Here is a 12,234-nt window from a genome sequence, read left to right on the forward strand (position 1 = left end):
CCAACTATTTCCTTTAGTTTAAAATTAATATAATAAGACATTATAACACATCTTCCCTTAGTCTTTAAAAAAAAAAAAAGACCAAAGATGTGGTAAGATATTATTCCCTGCAAAAGTTTCTTGCAGACTGGACTGATCTTGGGCAAGAAACAAAGCAAAATCTTTGGTTATTCCAGTTCACAGCTGTCCAGGTTCTGTAGTTGCCACATGAGCTTCTGTGCCTGTTGGCTGGGCACTTGCCTTTCAACCAGCATCCAGGGCTTTGGATAAGCAGTGTGGATACTGCCTGCTGTGTCAGATGGTGTAGAAAGTTTCCACATGGCAGCTGAAACCAATATCCATACCTGTTCCTAAGGTGAAGGAGTACTGTCATAGATACTCAACGAATTTAGGATTGTTCTATTTGTTGGTAGTCCTATAGGAAGCACTTTTCCCTTTTGCCTAGTTATAAACCCATAATTTTATAAATGCAAATGAAGTTACACCTGGCAGGTTGTTTGAGATGCTGTAGTATCAACCTCATGCAACAAAATCACAGTGAGAATCATAGAGAAAAAGATGGCAGCCAAACAAAACGTGCAGAAGGTGGTTGGGTGTTGGAGTTTTTGGGGGGATAATCAGTAATGTGGCTACAGCTCCTGACCAAATCTAAAATAAATGCTGTTATTTTCAGAATGCAGTTTCCCTTTTGAGTCCTGCCAGTGTCAATATCTTGTTTTAATGGCCTGGTTGCACTCTTCTGGCCAGGGGAGCAAATGCAGTGACTTGTTGCAGGACTGTAGTGCTTGGTAAATTGATTGAGTTCAGCATCCTGTCAGCCCCATCACAGTGTCAGTGATGGGCCAAAGGAGGACACCCACAACCTTGAAGGGCTGTGATAGAGCTGCCTGGTACAGAGATATGTCCAGTGAAAACATCTGCTTCTCTTCTGTCTCTTACCAGGTTTGGCACTAGGCATGCTTCTGAACATTAAATTTGAGCCATTTATTTCTTTTTTCTCAGGCTTTGACATCCACATCTTTGGAATCCTGAGGCACTAAGATAGCCTAACCACAGACACAACTAACTCCTCCCCATGCCACTGTCTCTATTCCTTTAAAGGTTTTTTTGAAGAAGAGGTTTTTGTCTTTGACAGTTGGAATTATCTCTAAGTGGATAGTCCTCTGAAACCATGGCCTATGAAACAGACAAAACAGTATTTCAAATTACTACTTGTAAATGCAGTTTGGCTTGTATAAAGCAGTGAGGTTCATGTTTCCACATGACTTGTAATTACACATACTCAATATGGTTATGTATAAATTATTTCACATTTATTCCATACAGTCTGTAGAACAGTGATTTGGTCTTTTTTTTTTTTCTTCCTTTAAATCATTGTGATAAGTGCTCTTTATTTATTTTGGGGGGGTGGTTATCTCCCCTTTGCTTCAAATTGTTCTGCTAACTGTCAGGGTGATTTAAAATACTTGTATAATAAAAGTGTACCAATTGTATGACACTTATTTCTATGTTTTAGGGTGTGAGTTGTCCTATTGGGGAGGAATATATTTTCATGGCCACCTTGTTCAAGAGGCCTGTAAAACAGGTTTGACTTGAAGTGACCATTTGAACTTCATAAAGTCATTTAATCATACTGAAAAACTTGTTTCTTTTAATTAAAAATGAATACATAATCTACTTCCCTGATCCCTGATATTGCAACTTGTTCTTCCTTGTCTCTTTTTTAGGGAATGTTTTGTTTGTTCTCAAACACTGGATATGCTGAATCAATGAACTGTTACTCCAGGAAGCAGAGCTGAGAGGACAAACTGAGAAGACATTATTGTGATGGCAAGCAGGAATGCAACACTCTCCCAGAAGTCTCTCATCTAAGGAAACATGCAAGAAAGCAATTTTTGTGACTCTTTAAACCACTGACTGTAACCTGGTCCAGGTTTGTCAGTGCCTGCTGAAAAAACTTCTAGAACTTTAAAGCAGGCTACAAGACTGTCTTCAGCAGGATCCAAGATCTTCCCAGACTCTTTACCAGCCCTACACACAAAACAAGATGATTGACCTAAGCTTCCTAACAGAGGAGGAACAAGAGGCAATAATGAAGGTGCTGCAACGGGATGCAGAGCTTAAAAGAACTGAAGAAGAGAGAGTCAGGTAAGGCATATAGCGCCCTGCTTTTCCTGGGAAGACCCACACAGTTCCTGTGCTCTGTTACTCAGGAGCAGATTAAAACAGTTGTTGCTGAGGGCCCCATATTCCTCAGTATATGTGGTTTGGAGATTTTTTACTCTGGACTAGATTTACCGTAATCTCTGGATGGAATACCTCTTCCACATAAATGATTCATTAGTGGCCAAATTTGTTATGGACTTTGCAATTCCCTAAGGGGCCAAGAGCACCCTCTACACATCTGCCTGGATACACATCTGCCTTGGTTTCCTCAGAAGAGGATTCAGTTTGCAGGTGTCAAAACCACTGCAGACTGGACTAATACACAGTAAGTGAGGGACTTGGCTTAAAAGGAGTGTAAGCACCCCCAACAAACCAAAATATGGTTGCAGTCAGCAAATATGTCTGAATGATGAAGTTGTACTTAAAATATTTGGAGCTGCAGTCCAGAAGAAGTACCAGCACTATGTCCCACTGCCACAAAAAGTCCTTGCAATCCACGGATAAAGCAGAAAATTGTTCTTTAATTTCTTTGTGGTGTCACAGATGGAGCAATGTGTTGTTATTCTGGAGTGTTTTATGTGCTGGGAGGTTTTACTGGAGCTACTATTAGGGTAACTGCCATGACTAGAAATGTATGCATGGAAAGTAGGGTTTCCCAGATATCTCTGTCTATCTACACAGATAGCAGTCAAATATTTGCTTCATAGATATCTATATCAGCAAATAGTTGCTGATATCTGCCTATTCAATAGTGAGGATTTTGGTAGGCATTGGGGTTTTTTTTCCAGTGTGAAGCAAATTATCCATTACAAGGTTCACAAAATAATATGTGGACAAATTGTGAAAAATGGAGCCTGAGGTGCTGAGAGCTCCAAGGGCTATAATAGAAACAAATTTTTACAGGCCTCAGTGAAGGCAGGCTTTTCTCTCACTGATTTGGTAGTCTTCTCTAAGATTCCTTCTCATTGTGATGTTCCTCATGAAGTAATCTATTTCCAATTTAAATGTTTGGAAATTATTCCAACCATGATGCATCTCTGATGCGTCTTTGCTACTAAGATTTTTTTTTTTTTTAATAAATGTCTTTATTTAAAAAAAAAAATTATCTGGTGTAGGCATACTCTATATCCTGCAAAGGAAAAGGCAGCCTGCCTCTTGCCCTAGGAGCAGCATTCCTTTTGCTGAGTGTGTTAGTGCAGCCCTGAGGTTCTTTGATCAGCATGTGATCAGCATTTTGTTGAGTTATTCTACTTGCTTCTTTCAAGAGCAATAAAGTGTAGACCAGTAGCTTCTCCTTGTTAAAAAGACTTTTCCTCTCAAAGCATATTCTTTGGTGAAGGTAAAATCATTACAGGCATCGTTCCAAGTTCCTGCCCCCATCCTAAGGCAGCCTAAGTAAATATTTTCACTACACAGTTTTGTCTTCTGCTTCAAAAAGCAGTAAACTGACTTTTCTGTAATAGGATAGGCATTTTATTTACTGAAGGTAGAAAAACACTGTATTTAGTCTTGGAATATTACATCAGTGGCAGCTCTGAAAGCATTCAGGGTAAGTAATTGTAGATGAATTTGAAAACAGCATCTAGGGAGAAGAACTCTTCTTGGAACAGAAATTCAAAAAAGCCATTCTCAGTAGTGGTCTGAAAGGACTGTCAGAAAGTATTTTTGTCCCTGTAGCTTTACTTTTGCCATTTATAATTCTAGTTCAAGAGGGTGTGGTGGAAAATGCAAGAGACTGCAGGTTGTAGCAGCCTGTAATCATGTTTTGCAGCAGCATGTTGGCTGCTACAATAAAAAGTCTCTTCTAGTTTCTAAATATTATAACTTGAGAAGCTGGAAGCTTGCATATGAAATGGATTTTTCTGCTTAACTGTGGCTCATGGAGCTTGCTTTTCATATTATATTTATTAAAACACTACTTGAATTATATCTCCAGCCAAGGAGATGCAGTACTTTAGTTTAGCTTCTATAGCCTTGCACAGCTGTAAGATTCCAAGAGCTGGGATCAGCTGTCATACAAACATCAGACAGTGTGTTATTTATATGTGTATATAATGAAAGTCTTTCAATGTGATGTTTTTTTCCTCTCCAGAAGAAATTCTGAGGTTTGAAGGGTGTTCTAATAATTTGTGCCTTGTTCTTGGTGCATGGACAAATTGGTAACATGACAAAATCCTCTTTGAGCCACTTCCTAGTGGAATTTTACAAATCACCTGATAGAGTCTCTTCCCTGCTAACACTTCCTAATATTGCTAATCTAATAAAACTCCTTTGATTAGCTGGCTTATGCAGCTTCCTTAAGGTAGTCTGCTTTAATTCTTTGTTGAGGGTTGTAGTAGGTGTTTCCCCATATTGTGGGTCCTTTTGTGTTGGTTTGGATCAGCATGATTAGTTTTAGGTACAGCATTGCTTTGGGAACAGCATGTCTGCTTCCTCCTTCACCTCTGCTGAGGTTTGTCTCAAAGGAAAGAGGATACTGATGTTCTCTTTGGCAAAAGGGTGATGAAGAAATCTTAGGTGACAAGAGGGTGTGATGCATGGAAAGCAAAAGACATTGTATGCTTTTTTATTCCTGGTGCAAGAAGATGCATCTCTTTGTTTCCTTACCTTAGGAGCTGCAGCAGTTCACTCAGTGGCAGTGCTGCTGTGGATGGGGCAAAGGCATAAAATAAGAGTCAGGTGTCAGCTTGTCAATACAAGAAGCTGTTTTTCAGCATATTGCTAACTTAATTATTTGGGGTTTTTTTGTCATCATTCCTGTCCAGGAATCTCTGATATACTCTACTCTAGCATTGAATAAAATGAGTGGGCTATGTGCATAACTGAATGTCCTGGCAGTAACTTCAACATAGCCCCTTACTCCTTTTACAGATGCATAGTTCAGAATTTACTTGACTTTGAGCCCTTTCTGGAGACAGTAACGTGAGCAGAAATATATTTGTCTGTGAAGTTGTGGAGTGTGGCTGGGTGACTCTTCTGTGGTTTGAGTAGCTGGCCCCTGGCACCAGCGTGTCTAAGGCAGAAAGCTGTTGTGGTCACCTTTGAGACAGGGTTCCCTGCTGTGGTGATCAGCCCTTCCCAGCAGAACCTCCTAGCACTGCTCTTGTGGGCTGTGTTTGGGATTGTTTGCTCTGTATGTAAACTGAAGGAGGTTAATGATAGGGGAAATTCTGATATGGAGTTGTTTCTGTGGTGGGTGGGGACTGCTGTGTGCCAAGTCCCTTTGATACATTAATTGGTGTGGTATTGCAAAAAGAGAAAGCTTCAGGAGTCTGATTCTACTGGGAGTGTGTGGCTGTTGAAAGCCTATTGTAAATGTTATTTTGGTTCTGGCTAGTTCTAACAGATATCCTCTCCAGTTACTTTTCAAGGCAGTTTTCCTTATATTGTTGACCCTCTTTTATGAGGTGGGATATATTTAAGATATCGTGGTGAGGTTAATATTGGCACTGGGGAAACCAGACTTACTCTTGTAATGTGAAAATAACTACATCAGAATATGTACTTAAAATTGTCAAAATATTTTTTTGTTACATGAAACTGTTTTGAGAGTGTGCTTAGCAGAGTAAAGGAGGTTCTTAGTGCACCTGTTGTGGCAGAAAAGGATGAGCTCATGTCTTCTGGATGAATTCCCCATCATGGACACTGTTTAGCAACATATGATTTTCCAAATGGAGTGACTGTTCGGGAAGTAGATTGATTTTATTCTCCAGCAGAATGTTCATGTCATTATTTATCCTTTTTACCTAAGCCAGCTGGCATAAGAACGAAGATGGGGAGAATGGTCCCAGCCCACCTTGTCAAATGCCAGTAAGAAAAACAGGACTGTTTTCATCTTCATCAGGTCAGATGACTGGGCTTAGGGAAGAAACATTACTTATTGGTCTTTGTAAGAGATACAGCATTGGACTACACTAAGAAATGAGCTGATACCATTTCTTCCCAGTCATGATTACTGCTTTGTCTACTAGTAGCAGATAAATTGTTTGACAGGATGATGATTGTTTGGGAGTGCTAGTGAAGCAGGGGAGATGAGACTTATTCTGTATGGTAAAAGAATGTACTGAAGGAAAAAAAGTGGATGCTAATAACAATTTTAACCTGTATATTGAGTACTCTCTCTGTGAGCAAGGTTTTTGCTATAGTTCAAAAACTTTCTTGGGAAGACTTATCACATGTTTGTACCTGACCCTGTGTTGAATTACTAGGTGCCAAACTGAAGCCTTTGTCTTCAGATTGGATCAGTCTTGATTTGTAGTTCACCTGAAATCCTAAATGCAACCTTTTCTTTTGCACAGCAGGAAAGATGTCCTTGCTGATAGTGTGAAGCAAGCTATGATACAGGCTCTTCTGCTTGCTTATATTTGCTCTTATGTGTCATTTGGTGGGGCTGGTTTTATGCTATATATGCCTACTTTTAAAGCCTGTGAAGAGCTGGGGACACTGTGTGAGCAGAACCTGCCAGTTACATATTTTCTAACAACCTTTCCAGCCCTTGTTCAGGATGTCCTGTGCTGCTGTCGAGGCAGGCTCTCATACCAAAGGTATATTGTCACAGGACAGCTGTGCCTTCATTGTGAGGGTTGGGTTGATCAGTTTGGTTTAGTTTTCCCCTGTCAGGTTTACTTGGGTTGCATCAGAAGAGGGAGGGGAGGACTTTGGGGAGTTTCATTGAAAATCCTTTGAAATAAGCAGAGAAACTAAACACTGTAAGTCTGTTCTAGAAATAAAACAATTGGAAGATAATAGAAGCTGCTAATACTGGCAGACCTTGAAGACTCCTGCCTCCTCTATCAAGACTCAAGAGTCTTGATACTGATTTCCTGAATGGAAAAAAGTGAAGCTTCTATATGGTAAGAAATGTTTCAACAAATTCACATATTCTTTGTGTCTGCCTAGGGAGTATCTAAATACATGATCTATATAATTCATTGCATAAAAGGAAGTTTGCTTCAAACTTGACAGAGCAACTACTAATAGGAGAATAAGTCTGAGGGCTAAGTGCAGATGACATAGTAAAAAGGCACATAGGCATTAAGGCCACTATCTGTAGTGCAGAATATGCATGTATTTTAAATTAAACGGGGAAAAGGTGCAGGTCTGATACCCCATGTGTGGCCATTTGCTAGGAGAGAAATGTACAGCAGGGTTAATGTGGTCAGTGTTTCACAGCCACTTGTTAGCAAAACATTGGGATAGTAGCTTTGGTTCCAGATTCTGATGGAGACCATATTTCAGTGGCCAGCAGAGCTTCATGTTTTTTCTTCCTTCTCTCCAAAATCAGTTGACTTCTCACACCTCTGAGCATGTAACTCATTCATTCTTTCATTCTGATGCTCCAGGTTTGGATGTGTCTGTCTCCCCTCTGACTTGAGAGACAATGTCAAGTCTTTGTCTTGTCATCAAGACTTGTGGTGACTACAGCCTGGTCAGTTCTCCAAGGACACAAAAGCAAGATGATACCTGAGATTTATTCATCAGGGTACTGTTAGTAGACTTGAAACACACAGACTTCTGAATAAGCATAAAATGGAAGAACATGCTTTACTACAAACAGAATTGGCTTGCTTTTTCATGTATCCAGCTACTTCTAACTATCAGAAATCTCACTGTCTAGGGAGACACAAAGGCAAGAATTAGAGGTGTTGCTTATGAGGAATTGTGATGGCAAGGATGGGGAAAGGTTGCATAACCCCACAGGTCTGCTTTGTTCTTTCTAGTATAGCCCTCAAAGACTTTGAAATTATATTGCTCTATTGTTTAAACCAATTAAATAGTAACTGATGGGGGTTTTTTGGTTTTTAGGGTTTTGTAATGTCATGTGCAGCTACCATGCAAAAGATAGCTTACTTGCAATTTGGGACTGCCCACTACAAATATTTTGGGTGTAGTTCTCGAACAAATGTCAGAACAGGCTTTCTTCCTATACCTTATATACATATTTAAAGACAAAAGAGGCATGCTCATACAAGGTGGAATGTTTGAATAATTACTGCATTGTCCTGTAAACTTTTTGTAGTTCTTTCCTACTCTGAAAGAAGAAAAGAAAGCCTAATCAACAACTCTTAAAATACCTGGTATAATATAATTTTTCTCCTGTTCTTGCATGAGTGATAGTACAAAAAGTTTGTCTTTTCTGTGTTCAGAATATGACCCAGAACCTAAATCCTTTGTCTTTTTGTTGGTTTGCGATTTGTTGTTATGCTTGCAGCAAATAGAATTGAGATAAAAATTCATCAAATTTCTCTTTCCTTTCAACTTCTCCACTTATTTGGTATTCCATTTGCAGAAAATAGGCTTTGGAAATTAATTTGTAGATATGGTGTGGTAATATCGGGATTTTTAAAGGCTTTATTTTGTTATTGAACTCTAAGCTGCTTTTTCCATATGCTTGGGTTAGGGTGTGTGGGACAATAATGAATCCATCTTTGAGACAAGCACAGACCTTGATCTAAATCCTCCTTCATTCATCACAAGGAGAATATGCTGGTACCACACAGATTCTCCTGTCTGAAAAGCTCAGCTTAAGCTGTCAGTTGGGGTATAAGGTAATCAAATAAGGTGTCAGTAGTCACATCTTGCAAATTCTATGGTGACTTGTAATGTAGACTGTTAATAAAGCAGGTGCAGGGGAGGGAATTGAGACACTGAGGAGGTGTAGATGAAAAATTTTAGGTACAGGTATGTATTGCTAGATACTCTTTTTTCAAAAACAGGGATGTGTTGTTACCTCTTTGCTCATGCAATGACCTATTACAGTAGCCTACAAAGCATAGGATAAACCATTCTGGATTTGGTGATAAGAAGGTTGTCAGGGACTGATTATATCAGAGCAGATTTCCTGCCTTACAGTGATACCATATGATCTGGCCCGTTATCAGATGTTCCAGAGGTGAAGAGGAACAACCCAATTAATCCATACTAGATTTTCTGTTTGCCTGCAGAGTGATGGACAGTTGGTTTGTATTCCTGTTCAGTGCAATCTGCATGTACTTACTGCCCTAGAGGAGGTGACAAATTTTCCATCTTGCCATAAAACATGTTTCACCTTTGCATAGTGGAAACATCATGTTAAATAATAGGAACAAAATCTTATTCAGTCCAAAATCCTCTTTTAAATTTTCTTTAACTATGTACCTTTATTTTCTTGAGTTTAAATTTCCTATTGGTAAAATGGGCACGAGCTTCATTATAACTTTAGGCTGTTTCCTCTTGAAAAACTGCAGCATAGACTAACTGGCATTTTAACAGAGCACAGAGGGACTCCAGAATACATACTTGCATCATACATTGCTGCATTTTCTCCTAATTGCAAATTTGGCAACTGAGCCCGCAATCTGATTCTTAATCTGGGTGTCTACTGGTTCTTTGATCACCAAGAGAAAAATGTAATGGCAACTTAGTCAGCCTCTTTGTTAACTGGGGAGCTGGTGTAGAATCATTTGCTGGCTTCTAGTCCTGTTGTGGTTTGCTGGGAGGCTGAAGTAGCTGTGGAAAACCATGGCTGCAGTCTGATTCTCCACAGTTGCTTTCAAGGTAAACCACAATCTATGTCTAATTCCTAGCAGTCAAACAAGCCCACATAGTGCAAGCAATTTGATGTTACTGCTAAGACCTCCTCCTAGCAAATCTGGGAGCATTTTAAAAATTATCATTTTTTGCAAAAACAGCTGCAGGCATTATAAATCTATGATGCATTGGTGAGCACAGGAGGCTTAACAACTTTTTTGTTGTCAAGACCTAGAACTAATTGTTTTTCTGATAATGGAAATCTGCTTCTTTACTTGTGGCTGGAGAATGCCTAGAAATAGCTTTGATACTTATGTTGTTCTTAGTTCCTCAAAAACAATGGGACTGACAGGCTAAACACCTCTCTTGAAAAGGCAAGTAAGACAAGCTTACTTCGAGGTGAGATAGTAAAAGTCTGTTTAAGTCAGCTGCTGTCATCATCTGTCAGTTCTCACCCTACAAACCCTGTCAGGCAGGCAGGTCATTTGTAAAGGAAGTGCTGTGAAAATTGAGAGCACTTTTATATGTGTTAGCAAGTATAATTAATTAATTCCCAAAGTCTAATAGGCCTGTTGAGCTGGTGGAGTTAAGGTACATTAACTCTCATAGGCAGCAAGCAGAGGTGGGAGCAGGGTGCTTTCACTTCCAGACAAAATGAGAACTGCATTGGCCAGGTGACATTTATTGAGTCTAGAGCTGTGACAAATCCATGCCTCTGTCCCTGTCTGGTTATGTTAACTGGTCACAGATCTGAGAGTCCTGCAGGCAGGTAAGCAGGCTGCAACAGCTGAGAGGCCTGGGATTCTGTCCCCTTCCTCAGCCCAGCTGAGCTTCCTCTGCTCTGAGCTGACTTGTAAAGGTTTCCAAACACACCCGCAGTTTCAGTGTCTGAATACCAAGAGGAGAGGGGTGAGCAGTGTCTGGGGTAAAAGGATTGAATCAAAGAGGGTGAGGACACTGAATACTTGTTCTGTGACTCAGTACCCTCCATAGAGAACCTCCCTTGGCATATGTTGTCATTCTGTCCCAGAGCACTTGGTGCCCTGCAGGCTGTACAAACAGATGAAAAGCCAGTCCCTTGCCCTAAGGGGCATCACTTCTGAGAAGACAAATAACACGTGTGAAAGAAGGTGAAAGGGAGAAGCAACCACCTGTGTAAAAAATTTGTGTGTTCTACATTTCCATTCTTCCTGCTGGCTGCATTTATAAACTGAGTAATATATTTGCTGGAGGACAAAGGGAAGCTACTTCTGTGGTCTTGCTTCAACTTAGAACACTTGCTTAGGAAGGGTATTTAGTTTGGCCCTTGGAGAAGCACAGAGGGAGGGAGAAATTTTAAATGACCCAATGTTACTATGGACTGTTGAATCTTGGAGTTAAAAATGCCCATGGGGACCCCAATATCTGGCAGCCTAAACTGCATGTAGAAGGTTTGAGGCACCCCTAGTAGGGACTGATTTTTGACAGTACTTTCAAAACGAAGTTTTAAGTATTCAAATTGTAATATACCTGATGCATTCAAAGGAGGCTTTTCATATCTGGCCATACAACGATGAAAGAGAAGTTGATTGACAGATGAGAATGGTCTCTCTTAGTTTGAGGGTTGGGACTGGCCCAGTGTCCTTCCTCTGCTGTGAATGATTGTCTGTATGTGACAATCAAATCTACAAACTCTAATTAAAGGGCTGTCATCAGAGTTAATTGATTGTACCAGAAGATCTGTCCCCTAAACCATGAGGAATGTCATACTCTGAACTTCCTTGGGGTTAGGCTAGATGATCTTTAAAGGTCCCTCCCAACCCAAACCATTCATGATTGTCCATCAGGCCTGTGAAAGACACCAACATTCCATGGCAATGTGGACTGTGCTTAGCCTTCAAGTCTCAGTAAATGGACCTGATTTGATTTCTCCCTTGAGCTCTGTTGTTAGCTTATTTTGCTGAAGGGAAGGACATAAATGGAGAAGGAAGATGACTTCACTTTTTGTTGTTTAAGTGCTCTCTAAATCTGTGTGGTAACTTCCCTGATCTGCAGGTAAGTCTCCAGGCCATGTGTAAGCATATGCCTAATATGTTACATGCCTAACAAGTAAAAAAAAAACAACCTCTCAAACTGCTCACAGCAACTACTTATTCTGTTAAAGCATGCCTCATAAAAGCAGGAAAACCCTGTAGCCTGGAAACAAATTATTAAAAATTTGTCTCCCAGTTTTTAAAATGACTGTAGTTCACATGATGGAGATATATATACTAGATTAATAAAACAAATAGCACAAAATTATTTTGTTGTTTCTTGCATGTGGTGATGTTTTTCTTTGTAACTCATTGTATTCATATAAGGATTTTTGTGTAATTTATGGAAAAAATTGTACCATGCTTCCAGTACACATTTGGACTCTGTGTATAAAAGCAGTGCCAAAAAATCCTGAAGAAGCATCTTCTGGGCCTCAAAATAGCCATGCTCTTAGTTTTGTTAGAGACTTTTTATGCTGTTCTACTAGCTTATCTCAATTTTAATATTGGAAAACTGGCCTTTGAAGGCAGGAAGTAAAAATCTGCA

At 39.8% G+C, this 12,234-nt stretch overlaps 1 protein-coding gene across 12 annotated transcripts in view; it reads left to right on the forward strand.

Moving 5' to 3' along the window:
- Positions 1-12,234, forward strand: part of SYTL2 (synaptotagmin like 2) — a 53,981-nt gene that overhangs the window by 11,765 nt on the left and 29,982 nt on the right. For all 12 annotated transcript variants that reach the window (XM_059838474.1, XM_059838475.1, XM_059838476.1 and 9 more), the window contains one exon: positions 1,728-2,148. In XM_059838474.1, the coding sequence (XP_059694457.1) occupies positions 2,048-2,148 (101 nt within the window). In that variant the 5' untranslated portion in view covers positions 1,728-2,047. The remainder of the gene's footprint in view (positions 1-1,727; positions 2,149-12,234) is intronic.

The sequence above is a fragment of the Haemorhous mexicanus genome, chromosome 2 (assembly GCF_027477595.1).
Source record: "Haemorhous mexicanus isolate bHaeMex1 chromosome 2, bHaeMex1.pri, whole genome shotgun sequence".
NCBI lineage: Eukaryota > Metazoa > Chordata > Aves > Passeriformes > Fringillidae > Haemorhous > Haemorhous mexicanus.